At 44.3% G+C, this 22,397-nt stretch overlaps 1 protein-coding gene across 1 annotated transcript in view; it reads right to left on the reverse strand.

The window, feature by feature from the left end:
• Positions 1 to 22,397, reverse strand: part of ABCA4 (ATP binding cassette subfamily A member 4) — a 295,790-nt gene that overhangs the window by 258,766 nt on the left and 14,627 nt on the right. The window contains exon 5 of the mRNA XM_075322132.1: positions 18,324 to 18,451. Coding sequence (XP_075178247.1) covers positions 18,324 to 18,451 — 128 coding nt within the window. The remainder of the gene's footprint in view (positions 1 to 18,323; positions 18,452 to 22,397) is intronic.

Genomic DNA, 22,397 nt, shown 5'->3' on the forward strand with positions numbered 1-22,397 from the left:
AGAGGACAATAAAACTTTCACACTGAACTGCAGCAATATTTATGGCCACAACAGTTTGCCCCCTGCCATAGTGATAGTTCTGTTTCATATAACTTGGTTGGTTTTTTGTTGTTTTTTTTACTTCTCTATTCTATGTCCTGTTGTGTATAAATATGTGACTCTTCAGATTTTGTGTTATACTGAGCCTGATGAAGAGACCTGAGTAGTCTCGAAAGCTTGCAATTATTACCATCTTTTCAGTTAGCCATTAAAAGGTATCAACCACTGAGGACTTCAGTTCTTTTAAACAATTTTTTGTACATGCAGATAAATGTATATATTGTATCCATATAGCAATCTATATAGATGTGCATGTCTCCCACACTGTACACACAATACTTGACATCATGCTTTATTATCAAGTCACAAAAGAGCCTTAAGGCCCTGTGCACACGGTGCAGTCTTTGGTGCAGTTTGTTGCTCTAAACTGCATGCATTTCCTGCCCCAGCAAAGTCTATGAGAATTCAGAAAGGCTGTGCGCACATTGCTTCTTTTTTCCTTGCAGTTCTGGTTGCAGAAAAAAGAAGCAGCATGTCAATTCTTTCGGCGTTTTTGACCTGTGTTTTTCCATTTAGTATAGTGAAAATGTATGGGCTAAAAAACATATCCAAAAACGCGGCAAAACACGTGCTTTTTTACACGTTTTTCCGTGAAAGGTGCGTTTTTCGCTGAAGAAACAAAACTGCAGTGTGTGCACATAGCCTAAAGGGTATTCTCAACATTTCCACGTTCTTGTTCTGGGGCAGTGGACAATCCTCCTTGACAGTTCTGGTTCAGTAGCTTTGTCCTAATGCTGATTTTGGGCTTGTTACTGTTATACACATACAGTCTGTAAGTGCTTGTTCTGAAATCTATGCTGTTTTCACTATATTTACAAATATAGATAACAAGGTCTTTGAACAAGCACATGGCTTAGGAAGTGAGAGCAGTGATTAAGAGAACTGCTCTGGAAACTGCCAATGGTGGAGGCCAGTTGATTGTGATTTTTCTAGACTCATAACAAGTCAGGACCTAAACAAGGAAGAGGAGGGAGGTGAGCAGCTATTTGCTGTATTGAAATCAATGGGTGGGCTGGAGAGATGTGACTGGTATATCAGGAGTTAACTCCTCTCTGAGAATGTAACTAAAGACAGAGTCACACTTGCGCATATCTGGCATGAGTCTCACATCGCATCACCCAGCACGGCTGCACACTCTCTTGATAGGAGCGGGTCGCTTGCATGTATCTCTATGCAGCTGAGACGCTCCTGTCCGGAGAGTGTCAGGCTATGTCGGGTTAAACGATGCAAGGCACTTACATGTGTGACTCTGACCTACTGCTCACACTTGGCCAGGGTCTGGTGGCCAAACTCCTTGGAAACAAACTGTACACTATGTAAGATAAAAGCACTCTCAGGAAGAGAATGAAAACAAGTGCAAAAGCATGTTAATTGCAAACTTGTTTATTTTCATGGTGTTTAACTATCTAAGGCAAGTAAATAACATGAGAATACTCCTTTAAAGTTGAGGTTCTGTATGTTTTGCTTTTTCAGCATCATGGTACTGCAGGTAAAGCCTACATATGGTTCTGCAGCAAAACCACCATAAAAGATGCCTGAAATGTCAATAATCTAAAAATTACCAAAATTTTTATGAGTGCTCATTTCATTCTATCAGTTGTTCTAAACAATGGAAATCGCAACAAACAAACAAGCTTTGTTCATCTGGTGTGACAATTTTTATGCAGCCATAAAAATAATTACTTCATGACATTATAATCTATGGACATAGTTCAATCCTATAAAAGTTTGTTCTGTGGGAACTGAATATTCCTCAGGATGTATAAATATGACCAATGATCAGTTTATATATAGTCAATCAGAGATTGTTTAAACCCTGAATTGGTCCATGTTAAGTAGCCATAAGCCTTTGTAACCTAGTCAGCCATCATGCTTTTAGGCTAGGGACCCACTTTGCGTTTCCACCTGCGTTTTAGGTGCTTTTTAGGTCCGTTTTGGGAAGCACCTTTTTCATGCCAAAAGGCATGCGTTTTGATTTACCAGCAAAGTCTATAGAAAAAGTGGATTTTCCGACCCCACTTTGCGTTTCTAAACGCTGCGTTTAATTTGCATATTTTGTGGCAAAAACCATGCGTTCAAAGAAGCATCATGTCAGTTGTTTTTGCCATTTTAGGTGCGTTTTGCTAACATTGAAGTCAATGAGAAATGGCAAAAACCAAGATTCCTTCAAATTCCTGCATTTTACCTGCATTTTCAGTGCAGAAAACATGCGTTTTGGACTTCCAAAACGCATGTTTTTTGGACATCAAAATAATGAATTCATATGTCCCTTTACACACACACATAGTCCGACAATTTAAATTAAGGAAATTAATACTTTTTTGCTATTTTTACATAAAATATCATAGTACCGCAATAATTTAATGAATAGAACTTAATTTAATGATTTATTCTATGAATATAGATTTGATTCTTTTCTTCCCATTTTTGCAAAGAATTTGATTATTTAAACTTTTTTAAGCTGTGTCTTTATGTTCAAAACGCAACTATCAGAACGCAGGTGAAAACACAGGTAAAAAGCACTAAAAACGCATCAAATACGCGTCAAAAAACGCATGCATTTTCAGCGCTAAATTTCTGGAAAAGGCAACTTTGGTCAAATCAATTAAGCCCAAAACGTGCGTTCTAAACTGCAAGTAGGAGAACGCAAAGTGGGTCCCTAGCCTTAGAATTCTGTGTCAGTAACCACTGAGATGTTACATTTAATTCAATTTTCTTTACTGTTTTCTTAAGGTCGATGCCACACGGGGTACTAGCGCGATGCTCACATAACACTCGGCCCACGCTGGCAGCACAACAGGAGCCGAGTGTCATGCTAGTGTCCCTGCGACTGAGGTCCGACTGTGCGAGCGGACCTCAGCTGCGGGGGGCGGGCCAGCACTGAGGAGGGGAGGGATATATCTCCCTCTTCCATTGCCAGCTATTGCGATTCTCGCTCTGCACGCACGGTACACCGGTGTACCGCGAGTGCAGTGCGAGTTTTCTCTCACCCCATTCACTTGAGTCTCGCATTACACCCGCAGCATGCTGCGATTGTTTTCTCGGTCCGATTAGGGCAGAGAAAATAATCTCTCGTGCGCTGACACACAGGCTAGAATTGGTCCGAGGGGAATGCGATGTTTTATCACACTCCACTCGCACCGATTTTCTTGCCGTGTGGCTTAGGCCTAATACACTATCACCATGTAATCCCTGGGCTGTAAGCACTACGAAGATATTTTAACCATGCAAAAGGCACCATTTTCTTTCCATAAACAGATTCACTCCATGTCTTATGTCTGGTATTGCAGCTCAAAACTTCTCACTTATTTATTTATTTTACTCACTTATATAGCACTATTAATTCCGCAGCGCTTTACAGATGTGATCATCGCTGTCCCTATTGGGGCTCACAATCTAAATTCCCTATCAGTATGTCTTTGGAGTCTGGGAGAAAACAGGAGAACCTGGAGGAAACCACACAAACATGGGGAGAACATACAAACTCCTTGCAGATGTTGTCCTTGGTGAGATTAAGGGGAATCTGTCATCAGCTTTTGCACCATAAACCAAACCCATCTATGTTAGGTCACTGAGGTTCAGATTAAATCTATATCTTTTTTGTAATCCTTTGGAATGGAAGCAAGGATCACAAAAAATAAAGGTATAGATTTAATCTGAATTACAGTGACCTAACATAAATGTGTTTGGTTTATGGTACAAAAAGCTGCTGACAGATTCCCTTTAATTGGCTCTAAACTGCAATACCAAGCATAACCCACAGACTAGAGGGGCGCTGTTTCTGAATTAAAAAAGCTGATTTTTTTTTTTGTATGGTCATTTAACTATGTGAATGAGAATACTTTACTTTCTTAAAAACTTATTTGACATCACCCAAATTGTTGTTTTTTGTTTTTTTTTGTTTTTTAACTTTTGGGTGTGTATAATATTTCCACTTTAATTCACAGCCCATCAGATCACGGCCCAGCCCTGGCCTTTACTAAACTTTTTGCTAACTGATCTTACTGGAAATGCCAGTAGTTGTCAGGCTAAACGAAAACCTGTCACAAAGTATCCGATCACAATGAGTAAAAGATTAACTCAGATTACACACAAGTGACTTATTGTTTATAGAAACAACTGGAGCAAGAGACACATACCGTTCCGACAGCGCAAACTATTATCTCTCCGACATATATACAGTGTCAGATAATAATATTAGCAAATATGAAATCAGCCCACAAATTACATAATGGTTTCAGAGTGAGGAGTGTCCTCTGTCTCATAATACTCATTAATACTTAGCTTCCTGCCATTACCAGTTACACTCTCACATGATACTGTACTCAGGGGCGTAACTAGAATAGGTTGGGCCCCATAGCCAACCTCTGAGTCCCCCTCCTTATACACATTCCTGACAAGTCACATTACATCAAAAACAATCTACTGGCAAACAGAATAGTGTCACCCTTTGTGAAGAAAACAGTAACAGTACCACACTCATTGTGCTCTCCTTGTGTGGCACATGGTAATGCCATGATTATGTCCCTTTTGTGCACTCTCACCAGCAGTGACGTAACTAGAGTTTGATGGGCCCCTGTGCAAAATTTGGACCTGATCCCCCCATCCCCGTATGTTAGTCAGGTGCATGTATTTGTATTTATACATTTAGTGTTCTAAATCCTATAAAGACATAAAGTTGCCCTCCCTCCATTATGCAGTAATGTCCCCCATTCTGTTCTAATGTACCCCATCCTGGGCTTCCTCCTGGCAAATATGTCCCCCATCCTGGCATATACTGTATGTTCCCCATCCTGGCATATATGTTCCCCATCCTGGCATATACTGTATGTTCCCCATCCTGGCATATATGTTCCCCATCCTGGTATATCCCCCATACTAGTAAATATGTCCCCCATCCTGGTATATATGTCCCCCATCCTGATATATACTGTCCCCCTCCTGGTATATATTGTCCCTCTTCTAGTGTATATGTTCCTCTCATGGGCCCTTCCTCGTATATACTGTCCTCCTTTTGGTATATACTGTCCCTCTCCTGGTGTATATGTTCCATCCTGGGCCCCTACTGGAATACCATGTCCCCTTTCTGGTATTTAACGTCCCCCTCCTGATATATAGGTTCCACTCCTGGGCCCCTCCTGGTATACACTGTCGCCCTCCTGGTATATAGTGAACTCACCACAGTCTCGGCTTCCACACGACATGGCATCCTCCTTTCTAGCTGGCCCGCAGTGGTCGACAGCTTTCCTCAGCGTTCATGCTATGGCAATGCATCACATCATGGTCATGTGCCGCTTCAGTCACGGCAGGGGTGGGATTCAAATTTTTAACAAGGTTCTCTGTAAACCCCGCCCATTTGAAAACCACACCCATTCTGTAACCACACCCACTTTGTTAGCCACACCCATTCCCACGCACTTTCCTCAACCAAAAATACAAGTAATTTAAAGTATTATCCCTTTCCCCTTCTTCCCCTCCTCCACCGTCACTCTCCTGTCCAGCACTAGATGTTCCCGTCACTGTCAGTCATATTGTATTAAATGGTTTTTCTACAGTTTTTAAAAATTATTACTAAAAATTATTGCTAAATTGGAATGGATGACCTTCCCCATACAGATCCCATCTCATGTGGCTCCTTTCCCCCTGCAGATCCCATCCCATGTGGTCTCTCCCCCCCTGCAGATCCCATCCCATTATGGCCCTTTTCCCCTACAGATCCCATCCCATTATGGCCCCTTTCCCCAGCACATCCCATCCCATTATGGCCCCTTTCCCCCTGCAGATCCCATCCCATTATGGCCCCTTTCCCCCTGCAGATCTCATCTTATTATGGCCTCCTCTCCCCCTGCAAATCCCATCCCATTATGGCCTCCTCTCCCCCTGCAGATCCCATCCCATTATGGCCTCCTTTCCCCCTGCAGATCCCATCCCATTATGGCCTCCTCTCCCCCTGCAGATCCCATCCTATTGTGGCCTCCTCTCCCCATATAGCCACAATAGTAACAGTTCCCATCTTATGCGGCCCCTCTCCTTGCAGCTTCGGCTCACTGAGCGGCTTACCTGATCCAAGCAGCACCGGCCTCTCCTGTGTCTCCTGTCCTCCTCCGCGGCTCTCTGCAGTCACAGTGAAGCTGACAGACAGCAGGAGGAGGAGCTCCCTCCTCTCACTGCCGTGACCTGTGTCTGCAGCGTTATCGCGTCACTGCACGCCGGGTCAGGGAGCCGACAGGCTGCACTGAACAAGGAAGTGCGTCACGGAGGTATGCAGATTCATTTGTGCTAGAGTCTTAAAGAGACACTAACACAAATGAATACAGCAGGGAACTGGATCTCCAGAGCTGTTTCTTGCCGGTTGCTAGAGCTGTTGCTATTTTAACAACCGGTTCTCCAGAACCGGACAGAACCGGCTGAATCCCACCCCTGAGTCACGGGGACACCGATGAACGCTGCCAGCTTCTGTTTGTCTGGCAGCATGTATCGCAGTGCAGAGACCCATCGGGTCTCTACACTGCAATGCATTTCATTTGGATGTGTGGCTTCGGACGCACATCCAGCTGAAGTAGGGGCTGGGTCCGGCGGGCCCCCTGCAACACCCAACCCAGTCACGGTCGCAATCCCAGGGACCATGATCATTCTGCCTCTACTCACCACTATGCCATTCGCTTGGAGCTTTTCAGAGATCTGGTCTCGCAATTGGTGGACGTCCTATCAGTCAGACCCCTAGCAATTGGGAAGTTATCCACTATCATATAGATAGGAGATAGCTTCCAATCTTGAAAATACCCCTTTAATATATAGTGGGTGAAATAAGTGTTTAACACGTCACCAAGTAAATACCGCATTTTTTTGGACTATAAAACACACCTGAGGATAAGATGCTACCAGGTCCAGACAACAGAAAATAAGAAAAAAATATTAATGTGAAAACTACCCTGGTGATATGTGGAGGAGGTAATGTTGATTGACTACTTGTACTCCTTACTTGGTGCTCTAGGGTATGAGAGGGGGTAATGAATTATTCTATAGCGGTAGAAGTATATTAACCCTAGAACGCATACTTGGGGCCTCGCAGGCCTGCTAGGTCATTTGTTTTCTATGGTAGATTGAATTGCTTGCGCGTTCTAGGGTTAAAAGGGCTGTAATCCCAAATTATTAGTAATCAAAAATAGCATAAAATTATACACCTTTATTCATGAACTTGCAAGAGCAACGTTAATTACTCCAATACACGCAAGTCAGGTACAGAAAGCCATCACTATCTAAGGTGAAAACACCCTGGCCACTTTGGTTAGCTAAATGAGGGTACACCCACAGGGGGTCCCGTCTAGTGATGGCCACTAGAAAAACAAACACAAGAAAAAAACCAAACAAACAAAAAGAAAATGTGATGTTGCTATGAGCAAAGGACAATGGTCCAATTGACAAAATAAACACAACAAACAAAATAATACCTAAAAAAGCAAAACAATATGCACTCCATTAGCTGACAATGGTCAGTCACACATGTACATAAAATGCAGTAGGTTCTTAGGCATTATAAAAGGAATGGTCTCACCCAATCCCTTTAGATGGAAGGTCATGCAGTCTCTTGATCCTGAGTAGTGGAGTCGTCCGCCATGTACTGGCCCTACCACCCATCAGATACAAAATAACGAAAGACTGCTGCCCCAGACTTCCGTCTGTGTCTGGAAGTCACCTTCTCTGGAACAATTTCTTCTGATCCGAAGAAATTGTCCCTTCGGTATGCCCCTCTTTAGATGTTTCGGATGACTACTGTCCCACCGGAGAAGGGAATTAGAAGCTGTCGGTTTATAATAGGTGCAGGTCTGTAGATTCCCCACCATATCTTTATGAATCAATACATCCAGGAAGGGGAGGGAACCATCCTCCTCAAAGGCCGATGTAAACTTTAGACCAATATTGTTCATGTCAAGGCCCGCCACATAGTTAGACAAATCATCTCTAGCGCCATTCCAAACCACCAGGATGTCGTCTATGTAGCGGGCCCAGATCTCAAAATACGATGTAACCTCCTCCGTCTCAGATGTAAAAATCATTGTCTCCTCCCACCAGCCCAGGAGCAAGTTGGCATATGATGGGGCACAAGGGCTCCCCATCGCAGTGCCCCTGAGCTGGTGGTAGAAACGGCCATCGAAGAGGAAGACATTCTTGGTCAAGCAGAAGTTGAGGAGTCTCAAAACAAAGTCATTATGTTGTTGGTACTGAGTGCCCCTTGTCGAGAGGAAATATCTCACCGCCTCCATCCCTTTATCATGTGGGATGGAGGAATAGAGGGCCTCAACATCAATGCTGGCGAGAGTAGCACAAGATTGAACGCTAATACCTTCTAACTTGCGCAGAAGGTCCGGTGTGTCCTGAACATGGGACTGTAGGGCCAGAACAAAAGGCCTCAAGATTTTGTCGAGGTATATTCCACAATTCTGAGTGAGGCTATTAATCCCTGATACGATCGGTGTCCCTCTCAGGGGGTCCAATCCCTTATGGATTTTGGGGAGACAGTAAAAGGTTGCCATGACAGGGTTTTTTTGGAACAGAAATTCATATTCCGACCTGTCAATGACTCTTAATGACAGTCCCTCATCCAAAATCCTTCTCAACTCTTCCATATAGGTCTTAGTGGGGTTCCCTGGGAGAACCTCATAAGCATCCTCATCACCCAGCAATCCTAAACAGAGTTCAACATACCTGTCCTTATCCATGACGACCACATTGTCACCCTTATCCGAGGATTTTATGACAATGTGGTCGTCACTCTCCAAATTTCTCAAAGCCTGGACCTCCAAGCTATCAAGATTGTATTTGGAGAAGGTACCAGTCGCAGAAAGACTCTTAAGCTCATCTGTCACCAACCGCTCAAAGATATCAATTGCTGATAAATCCCCAGCAACCGGTGGAATCTTGGAGCTTTTATTCTTGAGTTTTGTGAAGGGGCCAATACCCCTCAGGTTTGGATCCTCCTCCTCCAAACTACTCAAGAGTCTTACATCCGGAAGTAAGTCAGATGGGATATCAAGATCTTGGCAGACCCTGGCATCCTGCCTGAAAAAATGCTTCCTCCACCTCAATTTCCTAAGAAACAGATTAAGGTCTTTGATGGACTCAAACAAATCAAAGTTAGAGGTTGGCACAAATGATAACCCCCTTTTTAATAAGTCAATTTCTATTGGACTGAGTACCTTGTTGGACAAATTAATGATCTCTATGTTGGGTGTCATTTCCCCCTGTGGAATTGCCGGTTTCTGAGAAAATGGGGCTCAAAGGAATGAGTAGGGGAGGTAAAATCCACCCTTTCCCCAGGTTTAAAGCCGCCCCTGCCTCTACCTCTGCCTTTGTTTTTATTTTTTCTGGACTTCCTAAAGCTCTCAGTATCGGAGGTTTCAGTATCCGTAGAAGATGGTACTGTGTGAGGGATATCTGGGCCTGGTTGATTATTAAAGACCTGATATGCTCGATTGTCTTTAAAGTCCAAGATATCCCTATTGTACTGTTTGTGTTTTCGTTCCTTAAGGTGATATTGGAACCTTTCCAAACTATCCTGTAATTTCTTTTCTTTACTGATAAAATCAGGCTCACCAGAATATTTTTTGGTGACTTCAATAGATTCCTTCAGTTTAGCATTCAACTGTGAGAGAGTGGCCTTCTCCTCCTCCAGCATAATCTGCATCAATCTCAGGGAGCTATTAGTGGCCTCTCTCTCCCAATTGGCTACAAAGGAAGCACTTTTATACCGTGGCCCAACCGTCAGTTGAATTCTCAGGCCCCTTGGGACTATTCCAGCCTTAATGTAGCTCTCCAGGGACTGAACCTCCCACCATGAGGCAATTTGGTCCCTGTACACTTGAGTCAATTCATTAAAAGCTGCCCCATAGGACGGTATATATTTCTTCTGTGTGAACTCTTTATCTGAAAAGACATTTCTAGCCTCAACCAACCATTCATCAGTATTTAGACCAGTGGAGAGGAACCCTGCCATCACAACATAGTAATACAGCAATCCCAAATTATTAGTAATCAAAAATAGCATAAAATTATACACCTTTATTCATGAACTTGCAAGAGCAACGTTAATTACTCCAATACACGCAAGTCAGGTACAGAAAGCCATCACTATCTAAGGTGAAAACACCCTGGCCACTTTGGTTAGCCAAATGAGGGTACACCCACAGGGGGTCCCGTCTAGTGATGGCCACTAGAAAAACAAACACAAGAAAAAAACCAAACAAACAAAAAGAAAATGTGATGTTGCTATGAGCAAAGGACAATGGTCCAATTGACAAAATAAACACAACAAACAAAATAATACCTAAAAAAGCAAAACAATATGCACTCCATTAGCTGACAATGGTCAGTCATACATGTACATAAAATGCAGTAGGTTCTTAGGCATTATAAAAGGAATGGTCTCACCCAATCCCTTTAGATGGAAGGTCATGCAGTCTCTTGATCCTGAGTAGTGGAGTCGTCCGCCATGTACTGGCCCTACCACCTATCAGATACAAAATAACGAAAGACTGCTGCCCCAGACTTCCGTCCTAACAAGGACGGACCACAACTAGGTCTCAAGCTGGACCCCTATGCTGACCCTGATGACATCCCGACGTCCCGACGCGTTTCGTCACTCAGACTCCTCAGGGGACATGATAGTCGTCAGTCAGGTCCTTACTGCCAGCCCTCACCAAACCATAGTGTCAGAGATTCTGGCGTGGTCAATATTGGGGTCATTTAAACATATGAGTCATATCATTGCTCCAATCAGGAGCTACACCTCACCTGATGCTTATTCAGTCAAAGTCATGTGGATCCCGTCCTGTGGGTTTTGATTCAACATGTGTGCTTACGCCCCCTAAGTGATGTCACAGGCATTCCACCAACGTGACGTCCATGTTCTCCGGGGGTGCTAACCCAATCAGCGCTCTGGTATGTGACCATACAAGGTGCACACCCGGATGTCTCCCCCACGTCATCTCTAGTCGGCTATTTCCCTAGTCCCAGCCGGGGATGCACATCTCGTGTGCACCGGCATTGGAGGGGAGGGACTTCCTGTTGCCCGGGATCATGTAATCGGAGATTTCCCCCGTGTCACTTCCGGCCCGTCATGTCGATCATCCCAGCCGCGGGTGCAGCTCCCACATGCGTCGGCAATAGGGGAGGTACTTCCCATTATCCACGAACACGTGGTTGGAGGTGGGCGTCAAGACAGCACCGCGCGTCACCTCCCATTCCATGCCCAATATGGAGATGAGGGCGCCTCCCCCTCTCCAGGGTGATACGATCCGATCTAAATGTCCATGCTGCAGCGCACGCGACCTCCCACCCCAGTGTAAAACCGGAGTACGGAGGCGGAGTCATGCGCAAGAGCATGTAGCCGATATGGCTTCATTAATCCGATCGCAGTCCACCATCAATGTGCTAAGGAGGACATGTTTGGGGATCATCTCTAACGCCTAACCACCTCAACCATATAAATTTCAGTAAACAAACCAAACCCAGTAAGGATAGTCAGATCCACATGGTGTTGTTCCATTCTCACATACGTAAACATCTGCAAGATTGCAGGTACATATAGAAAAATTGTGATGAATGATGATAAATAAATGGAATGGGCAGATGCAATATTTCTTCCCATAATTCCATTTAATGGGCACCAAAGGGGTATGAGAAAAATAGGATGACAGTGAGACACCATCCACGAAAGACTAAATAAAACTGTTGAATAGTAGCTGCTCATTTAGGCCCTTGGGGGAGAGGGTTTCTAGCTGGAAGATCCACCTTGTCTCCCTTTGCAGGATGAATCTATCCCAGTTCCCCCCTCTCTTGGGTCTCAGGACTTTGTCAATTCCAGTAAACCTCAGGACACGTACATCTCCACCATGTTTTTCAGTGACGTGCCTAGCCACCGCAGTGTCCCTGTGATGTTCAACGTCACCAAGGTGTTCGCCTATCCTCCGTCTGAATTCACGGATGGTTTTTCCAATATATTCAAGGCCACAGATACAGTCAATCTTGTAAATAACCCCCTGTGTGCGGCAGTTAATAAAATGCCGGATAACATACTCTCTCAAGTTTACATTGCTTCTAAACGTCTTGGTGGTCTGAATTATCGGGCACGCAATACATCCTGAACATTTGAAACATCCCTTGACTCCTCTTGTCAACCAATTGTCCTCGACTGACCGTACAAAATGACTATGGACCAGCCGGTCCGAGAGGGATTTTCCTCTCCTATACGTAATTTGCGGTCTAGTCGGGAGCATTGGACACAAATCACTGTCCATTTGTAAAATGGCCCAGTGTTTACCCAGTATGCGACGTACACTTTCTGCCCCGTTGTCAAAGGTGGTTATGAATCTAGTTATTCCATACTGAGTTTCCTCTTTTTTCTTCGGGATCAAAAGTTCAGTTCTAGGTCTTCCCCTTGCCACCTCATAGGCTCTCTTGATGATGGTCTTTAGTTATCCCCTCTCCTGGAACTTAGCTCCCAGGTCACTCGCCTGTGTCTGGAAGTCACCTTCTCTGGAACAATTTCTTCTGATCCGAAGAAATTGTCCCTTCGGTATGCCCCTCTTTAGATGTTTCGGATGACTACTGTCCCACCGGAGAAGGGAATTAGAAGCTGTCGGTTTATAATAGGTGCAGGTCTGTAGATTCCCCACCATATCTTTCTGAATCAATACATCCAGGAAGGGGAGGGAACCATCCTCCTCAAAGGCCGATGTAAACTTTAGACCAATATTGTTCATGTCAAGGCCCGCCACATAGTTAGACAAATCATCTCTAGCGCCATTCCAAACCACCAGGATGTTGTCTATGTAGCGGGCCCAGATCTCAAAATACGATGTAACCTCCTCCGTCTCAGATGTAAAAATCATTGTCTCCTCCCACCAGCCCAGGAGCAAGTTGGCATATGATGGGGCACAAGGGCTCCCCATCTCAGTGCCCCTGAGCTGGTGGTAGAAACGGCCATCGAAGAGGAAGACATTCTTGGTCAAGCAGAAGTTGAGGAGTCTCAAAACAAAGTCATTATGTTGTTGGTACTGAGTGCCCCTTGTCGAGAGGAAATATCTCACCGCCTCCATCCCTTTATCATGTGGGATGGAGGAATAGAGGGCCTCAACATCAATGCTGGCGAGAGTAGCACAAGATTGAACGCTAATACCTTCTAACTTGCGCAGAAGGTCCGGTGTGTCCTGAACATGGGACTGTAGGGCCAGAACAAAAGGCCTCAAGATTTTGTCGAGGTATATTCCACAATTCTGAGTGAGGCTATTAATCCCTGATACGATCGGTGTCCCTCTCAGGGGGTCCAATCCCTTATGGATTTTGGGGAGACAGTAAAAGGTTGCCATGACAGGGTTTTTTTGGAACAGAAATTCATATTCCGACCTGTCAATGACTCCTAATGACAGTCCCTCATCCAAAATCCTTCTCAACTCTTCCATATAGGTCTTAGTGGGGTTCCCTGGGAGAACCTCATAAGCATCCTTATCACCCAGCAATCCTAAACAGAGTTCAACATACCTGTCCTTATCCATGACGACCACATTGCCACCCTTATCCGAGGGTTTTATGACAATGTGGTCGTCACTCTCCAAATTTCTCAAAGCCTGGACCTCCAAGCTATCAAGATTGTATTTGGAGAAGGTACCAGTCGCAGAAAGACTCTTAACCTCATCTGTCACCAACCGCTCAAAGATATCAATTGCTGATAAATCCCCAGCAACCGGTGGAATCTTGGAGCTTTTATTCTTGAGTTTTGTGAAGGGGCCAAGACCCCTCAGGTTCGGATCCTCCTCCTCCAAACTACTCAAGAGTCTTACATCCGGAAGTAAGTCAGATGGGATATCAAGATCTTGGCAGACCCTGGCATCCTGCCTGAAAAAATGCTTCCTCCACCTCAATTTCCTAAGAAACAGATTAAGGTCTTTGATGGACTCAAACAAATCAAAGTTAGAGGTTGGCACAAATGATAACCCCCTTTTTAATAAGTCAATTTCTATTGGACTGAGTACCTTGTTGGACAAATTAATGATCTCTATGTTGGGTGTCATTTCCCCCTGTGGAATTGCCGGTTTCTGAGAAAATGGGGCTCAAAGGAATGAGTAGGGGAGGTACCCCCGGAGAACATGGACGTCACGTTGGTGGAATGCCTGTGACATCACTTAGGGGGCGTAAGCACACATGTTGAATCAAAACCCACAGGACGGGATCCACATGACTTTGACTGAATAAGCATCAGGTGAGGTGTAGCTCCTGATTGGAGCAATGATATGACTCATATGTTTAAATGACCCCAATATTGACCACGCCAGAATCTCTGACACTATGGTTTGGTGAGGGGTGGCAGTAAGGACCTGACTGACGACTATCATGTCCCCTGAGGAGTCTGAGTGACGAAACGCGTCGGGACGTCGGGATGTCATCAGGGTCAGCATAGGGGTCCAGCTTGAGACCTAGTTGTGGTCCGTCCTTGTTAGGACGGAAGTCTGGGGCAGCAGTCTTTCGTTATTTTGTATCTGATAGGTGGTAGGGCCAGTACATGGCGGACGACTCCACTACTCAGGATCAAGAGACTGCATGACCTTCCATCTAAAGGGATTGGGTTAGACCATTCCTTTTATAATGCCTAAGAACCTACTGCATTTTATGTACATGTATGACTGACCATTGTCAGCTAATGGAGTGCATATTGTTTTGCTTTTTTAGGTATTATTTTGTTTGTTGTGTTTATTTTGTCAATTGGACCATTGTCCTTTGCTCATAGCAGCATCACATTTTCTTTTTGTTTGTTTGGTTTTTTTTCTTGTGTTTGTTTTTCTAGTGGCCATCACTAGACGGGACCCCCTGTGGGTGTACCCTCATTTAGCTAACCAAAGTGGCCAGGGTGTTTTCACCTTAGATAGTGATGGCTTTCTGTACCTGACTTGCGTGTATTGGAGTAATTAACGTTGCTCTTGCAAGTTCATGAATAAAGGTGTATAATTTTATGCTATTTTTGATTAAAAGGGCTGTACCCAAAATGTAAAGGACATTATATATTACATACTGTCCCCATCAGTGAAATTACAAGGCTCCAATACAGATTACACTGGTTGTCTTGTACCAAAGTTCATAAAGAGCACGAGTCCATTTATTGTGGAATCAGCTATATGCCTGGTGTCTTACATGTGTAATGTCTTTAATTTATGCCCCTTAAACTCCTGATACTCAATTTAGCCAGCTGTAAACGTCAGTAAACGTTAGGCCTAAGCCACACGGCGAGAAAAACAGTGCGAGTGGAGTGCGATAAAACATCGCATTCCCCTCGGACCAATTCTAGCCTGTGTGTCAGCACACATGAGCGATTATTTTCTCAGCCCTAATCGGACTGAGAAAACAATCGCAGCATGCTGCAATTGTAAGCCGAGACTCTTTGTCTCGCACCCATTCAAGTGAATGGGGCGAGAGAAAAATCGCACTGCACTCGCGGTACACCGGTGTACTGCCAGTGCAGTGCGAGAATGGCAATAGCTGGCTACGCAGGAGAGAGGGAGAGAAATCCCTCCATCCCCTCCTGAGTGCCGGCCCGCCCCGCGCAGCTGAGGTCTGCTCGCACGAACGGACCTCAGTTGCAAGGACACACGCATGACACTCGGCTCTGCTGTACTGCCAGCACGAGCCGAGTGTCATGCAAGGGGATCGCAGTAGTTCCCGTGTGGCCCCAGCCTAAATCTAATTTCCACACTATAAGGCCTAAGCCACATGGCGAGAAAAACAGTGCGAGCGGAGTGTGATAAAACATCGCATTCCCCTCGGACCAATTCTAGCCTGTGTGTCAGCACACATGAGCGATTATTTTCTCAGCCCTAATCGGACCGAGAAAACAATCGCAGCATGCTGTGATTGTAAGCTGAGACTCTTTCTCTCGCACCCATTCAAGTGAATGGGGCGAGAGAAAAATCGCACTGCACTCGTGGTACACCGGTGTACCGCTAGTGCAGTGCGAGAATGTCAATAGCCGACTACGCAGGAGAGAGGGAGAGAAATCCCTCCCACCCCTCCTGAGTGCCGGCCCGCCCCCCGCAGCTGAGGTCTGCTCGCACGAATGGACCTCAGTTGCAAGGACACACGCATGACACTCGGCTCTGCTGTACTGCTAGCACGAGTGTCATGCAAGTGGATCGCAGTAGTGCCCGTGTGGCTCCAGCCTAAAGGATAGTCTGGTCAGATGAGACCAAAACTGAACTCTTTGGATGCCATAATACACATCATGTTTGGGGCTTTTAACATGATATCAATAGTGAAGTTTGGAAGTGAGAAAATCATGGTATGAGGCTGTTTTTCAGCATACAGCACTGGCAGACTTCATATGATTGATGGAATGATGAATGGACAAATGTACCGAGACATTTTTGATGAAGATGAAACGAGGGTGGACATTTCAGCAAGACAATGACCCTAAACACACAGCCAAGGAAACTGTTAGATTCAGAGAAAGAAAATAAAAGCTGCTAGAATGGCCCAGCCAATCATATGACCTGAAAAAAATAGAAATTTAAGGAACGAACTAAAGGCCGCTTTACACGCTGCGACATTGCTCAAGCGATCTCGTTGGGGTCACGGAATTTGTGACGCACATCCGGCCGCTTTAGCGATGTCGTTGTGTGTGACACCTATGAGCGATTTTGAATCGTCGCAAAAACGTTCAAAATCGCTCATCGGTGACATGCCCCCCTAATCTCGATTATCGCTGCTGCTGCAGATAGCGATGTTGTTCCTCGTTCCTGCGGCAGCACACATCGCTGTGTGTGACACCGCCGGAACGAGGAACCTCACTTTACCTGCGGCCGCCCGCAATGAGGGAAGGAAGGAGGTGGGCGGGATGTTACGTCCCGATCATCTCCGCCCCTCCGCTTCTATTGGGCTGCGGTTCAGTGACACTGCTGTGACGCTAAACGAACCGCCCCCTTAGAAAGGAGGCGGTTCGCCAGTCACAGCAACGTCGCAGGACAGGTAAGTAGTGTGATGGGTCAGCGCGATGTTGTGAGCCACGGGCAGCAATTTGCCCGTGTCGCACAACCGGTGGGGGCGGGTACGCACGCTAGCGATATCGGTCATGATATCGCAGTGTGTAAAGCGGCCTTAAACCTCAGAGTTCATAAAAGGAGCCAATGGAGGCTTTAAGATTTGTGTGGAAGAATGGACCAAAATCATACTTGAGCAATGCATGTCACTAATTTCTCCAAACAAGAGGCATCTTGAAGCTGTCATCACCAGCAAAAGCTTTTGTACAAAGAATTAATTAAATTTCGATAAGCGTCTTCAATACTTCTTACCTGTGTTATTTCTTTTTAGTACACAAAATTTATAGACACTTATGGTTTTGGTTTCTTTGCCTGTGTGGATTGGATGGGTTGGTCCAGATGACATGGTAAGGTGGCACGAAAACTAACGGCATACTGTGGGGAATTATAAATTGTGGTGTTTTGGCAAACTAGAGATGTTGTACTACAGCCTACAGTGTAACAAGACCACCCCATCTCCCCAAGTGCCAGCCAAGATTAAGACTAGACTAGAAAAAAGAAGCGCTGATAGGGTATTACCAGATGACAAGAGTAATATATAAAATATATACACTCACCTAATATGGTTGTGAAAGTCACAACCACTGCCAAACATAAGATAATGGCGTCTGCCGCAGCCCCACGTGAAGTGAGCATTCAATAAGGAGAAGAGAAGGGGTTAACGCCGCGCATCAGCCAAATGAAGATGTAGAGTTGTTGATAAATTAATATATTTTTATTTCATAGGTCTACACGTTTCGAGGTAGAAACCTCTTCTTCAGGACCAGAAAATCAACTGGTTATCTGGTCCTGTTGATGTTTTGGTCCTGAGGAAGAGGTTTCTACCTCGAAACGCCTAGACCTATGAAATAAAAAAGATATTAATTTATCAACAGCTCTACATCTTCATTTGGCTGATGCGTGGCGTTAACCCCTTCTCTTCTCCTGTTTCAATGCAAGTGCCAGCCAGAGACTGCACCAAAAGCTTCTAGCGCTTTAAGCCACATCCTACATTGTCGACAAAGCAAATAAGGTATAAGGAGACTTGGAGTAAAAGGGTTTTGTGCTAGAAGATCCGGCCAGGTGGATAAAGAGTCTTTCTGCATCATACACAGTGAGACCGTAGGGACTGATCTGGTAAAGGGAAAGTCACCTTGTTCTTACCTGTTCAACTCGCACTTGAGCGTTTATTAGCTGATACACCACAGAGTCAGACAGCCCGATATCTTTCAGCAAAAATAGTGTCAGCAATTCATCGTCCTTTAAGATGTCTCTGATTCGTAAACCCCGTCCTGCATAGGAAAATGTCAGAGATGAAAATATACAGAAGCAGAGTCATGATATTTATCGGTCAACTAACTTTCACATCAGTCATTGATGATTGATATCATACTAAAGCTGGCCATACAGGTAGGATCGCAATCGGCAGAACGCTCATTGGGCAGATATGTATCTTGTCCAGTTCCCCTATACACATGAGCATTCTAATTGGCCAAGCATTCATGTTTTTCCAAAAAGGAGAGAGGAGACAATTCAGACAGCTACTTCTCTTTCCTGGTAACAACGTATACGGGCATTGAAAATTTAACTTGACTTCATGTGTTGAGGAAAAATAATGAGGCCCCCATACACATCAGATGGTTGGCCGGACCTGCCGAAATCAGCGGGTTCTGCTGACTTTCATCTGATACGTATGGGGGCACTGAGAAATGTTATTTCCTTAACAAGCAACAAACCACTTTCTACAGAGACTTTGTATCATTTATCATGTCTATTATACACTGATATATGGATTATTAAATATTCTGGGTTATTAGACTGATTCTATAAAGGCCAGAATTACTGAACTGCAATGATGACCAATCTTTGATTTGCTCGTTTGAAGTCGGAGACAGGAGGCACAGTATAGCCATCGACTTTTATGGTTGCTATACTATTTAGATTGTATGTAGGAGAGCCGTGCTGCGGCCAACGTGCATGAGGACTGTGAGGTTCAGAGGAAAAACAAGGTGAAGGTAAAAATTAATCTGTCAACAAAAATAGGTAGTGGAGGAGGCCCAGCCATGCATTTGCCATGGGGTCTTTTCAGTTCTGGATAGTTAAAATTAATAATAATATATATATATATATATATATATATATATATATATATATATATATATGTATATATATATATATATATATATATATATATATATATATGTTTTATATATTCTCATGGGACAACACTGAGGATATCACACTTTGAAACAGTGTAAAGTAGTACTCACTTGTGTTACCAGTGGTTTAGACATTAAAGTAGTGGTTCACTACTCGGCAATAGTGGCCACATCTCTGTAAAACTGATAGGGAAGGCTTTTTCTAAATACCTTGTTCAGCCAATTCTGCCTCTGAGCGATGCTATTGCCCTCTGATTATCCCCATGAAGTGACCCCCCCCGACCTCTGTGACCTCTGAGATCCGGTGATGTCACGTCAACTTCCAGTTGACCCGACATCACCGAGGCGGCCCCAGTCTTCCTGAGTGACTGGGCTGTGGGCGGTGTTTCACCACTCATCACAGCGCATTATCACTCGTGCTTGTGGCACTCTGTAGTGAAGGAGAGCGTGCACGAGATGCTGCGCTGTGACGCTGGGCCGTGATAAGCGGTGAAACGCCGTGCACAGCCCAGTCACTCAGGGAGACTGAAGCCGGCCGCAGTGATGTCAGGTCAACTGGATGTTTACTTAAATACATGTATAAGGAGCCAATAATCATTTTGCAATTCAGTTTCAATGAGAATTTTCCATGGTTTCGCTTTTTGAGACGCTATGTTTTCCTGCACATTCAACTTTGATGTCATAAATCAGCTGAGAACCACTCAGAAACAGACAGAGAAAAGAGTTAAGCCTGCTTTACACGTTGCAATTTCGCATACGATATCGTATGCGATTTGCAACGCCCCCATCGTATGTGTGGCACGTTCAATTTGTTGAACGTGCCGCACAAACGATTAACCCCCGTCACACGTACTTACCTTCCATACGACCTCGATGTGGGCGGCGAACGTCCACTTCCTGGAGTGGGAGGGACGTTCGGCGTCACATTGATGTCACGGGGCAGCCGGCCAATAGAAGCGGAGGGGCGGAGCTGAGCGGGACGTAAACATCCCGCCCACCCCCTTCCTTCCGCATTGTGGGCCGGGAGCCACAGAACGTAGATAAGATCTGTTCATTGTTCCCGGGGTGTCACACACTGTGATGTGTGCTACCCCGGGTACGATGAACAATCTGACATGCAATTCTAGAGAAAGGTACGATGTGTATGCGATGAACGTTTTAACGTTCAATCGCAATCGCACGTACCTGTCACACACTGCAATGTACCTTACAATGCCGGATGTGCGTCACTTACGACGTGACCCCGGCGACACATTGTAAGATACATTGCAGCGTGTAAAGCGGGCTTTATAAACTCATATTGGATGGTCAAAATTAGTTCACTGATAGAATCTAAGTTTACCCATTCTACCGTCAGCAAAAGATAGAACTACAGCTAGCAATAGATAGAACTACAGCCAGCAATAGATAGAACCACAGCCAGCAATAGATAGAACTACAGCCAGCAATAGATAGAACTACAGCCAGCAATAGATAGAACCACACAGAAGCTACATATAATCAGTGCAACATTTTAATGAAACCCAATTGCAAAAATGATTTTTTTAGCCAAAAATTATATGTAATTGAGTTACAAACCACCTCTCTGACTACTGATTTGTTATGAGTACATTTCTATATACATATGTTTGCTACCAGAAAGAAACAAAGGGATCAAGCTTGTGAATGTAGCAGTGTGGTTGGAATGTGGTTGATATTCCAGGACAAAGTAGCATAACACAAGTTACAATTGTTTAAAATGTTCAGTCGTCTGGTATTTACCATTCAACAGGGTCTTTTAAAGCCCCACTTAAAAATGACAGTGACTAATGAAGTGGCTGTTACCGTGCAGCATGAGGATACACAGACATGTGGGTCTGTCTTCCCTGCAGAAATCTTAAGTACAGTGTTAACACCTTTGTAGAATGTTCTCCCTGAACTTGCCGTCAGTTCCTTCTCTAATAAGTGCAGTATTTGACCTTCATGCAAAATGATGTCACATATATTGCAAAACAAGAACTTGCTTCATACATAATAAAGCCATCAGGGCGCTCACGAGGTTGTCTCAGTCAATGGGAATGACAAAAATAGAATGTGTGTAATTTGCTTCACTTTTTGTTTGTGACCCTTTGGTCTTTTCCTCACTCCGGCTTTGGTCGATGAGGTGAAAGGGCAGCAGCACATTATCTTTAAAGGGCATCCATTAGTTCTGAGAAAAATCCAAAAAGTTGCAATACATGAAATTATAACTTTTCTCTTCCCTTAGTATTACAGGGACACTTGTTATAATTTCATTTTGGCAGAATGAGCTCATGATCTAGTGGGATTCTCCTCAATGGAAAATATCAGCTGTGAGGGGGAGGGGGAGATGATTCTATATAACATCTGTTTGACGGTAAATGAGACTTTGTGCTCAGATTCGGCAGATTTCCAGGTAGACTCATCACTTCACCTGTTTCATCATTTCGTCAAGTCTCTGGTCCATAGAATGATATCATTGATTTCCTTCTCTTTACAAAAGTCAGCAAAAACAAGTAAAAACAAGTCACAAATATGATGAATAATTCCATCTATGTATCCTAATTGGCAAAAAATCAGTGATGTACAAATCAGATGGAAATTTTCCTCCAGTACCCTAAACTGTATGCAGAATATTGTTATTCATCAGCCAAGTAATTAGAAATCACAATATATAATTGAGCCCAACTGATAAAGCTAATTGGCCACACCAGGTTAATCTGCTAGAAGAGAACATAGCTGCTTGTGAAGGGTTATTCTGTTAGAGGAGGACATAGCTACTTGTGAACGGTTATTCTGCTAGAGGAGGACATAGCTGCTTGTGAAGGATTATTCTGCTAGAGGAGGACATGGGTGCTTCTAAAGAGTTAGATCAAATTTGCACATTCATAAAACTCAGATTGTACTAGGATCACAAAACCCAGCCTGAGGGATTGGTCTCCTAATCTGAGCATATGATATTATACATGCTTTGAGGCAGTTTGCTAAGATAAAGGGTCCAGATATTGCCATCTGAGAATTATCTGTGTTTCGCAAACGTGTAAATTCAGACTAAATCTTCTAGAAAAGCCAGTAGCAGGCA

The sequence above is a fragment of the Anomaloglossus baeobatrachus genome, chromosome 8, assembly GCF_048569485.1.
Source record: "Anomaloglossus baeobatrachus isolate aAnoBae1 chromosome 8, aAnoBae1.hap1, whole genome shotgun sequence".
NCBI classification, from domain to species: domain Eukaryota; kingdom Metazoa; phylum Chordata; class Amphibia; order Anura; family Aromobatidae; genus Anomaloglossus; species Anomaloglossus baeobatrachus.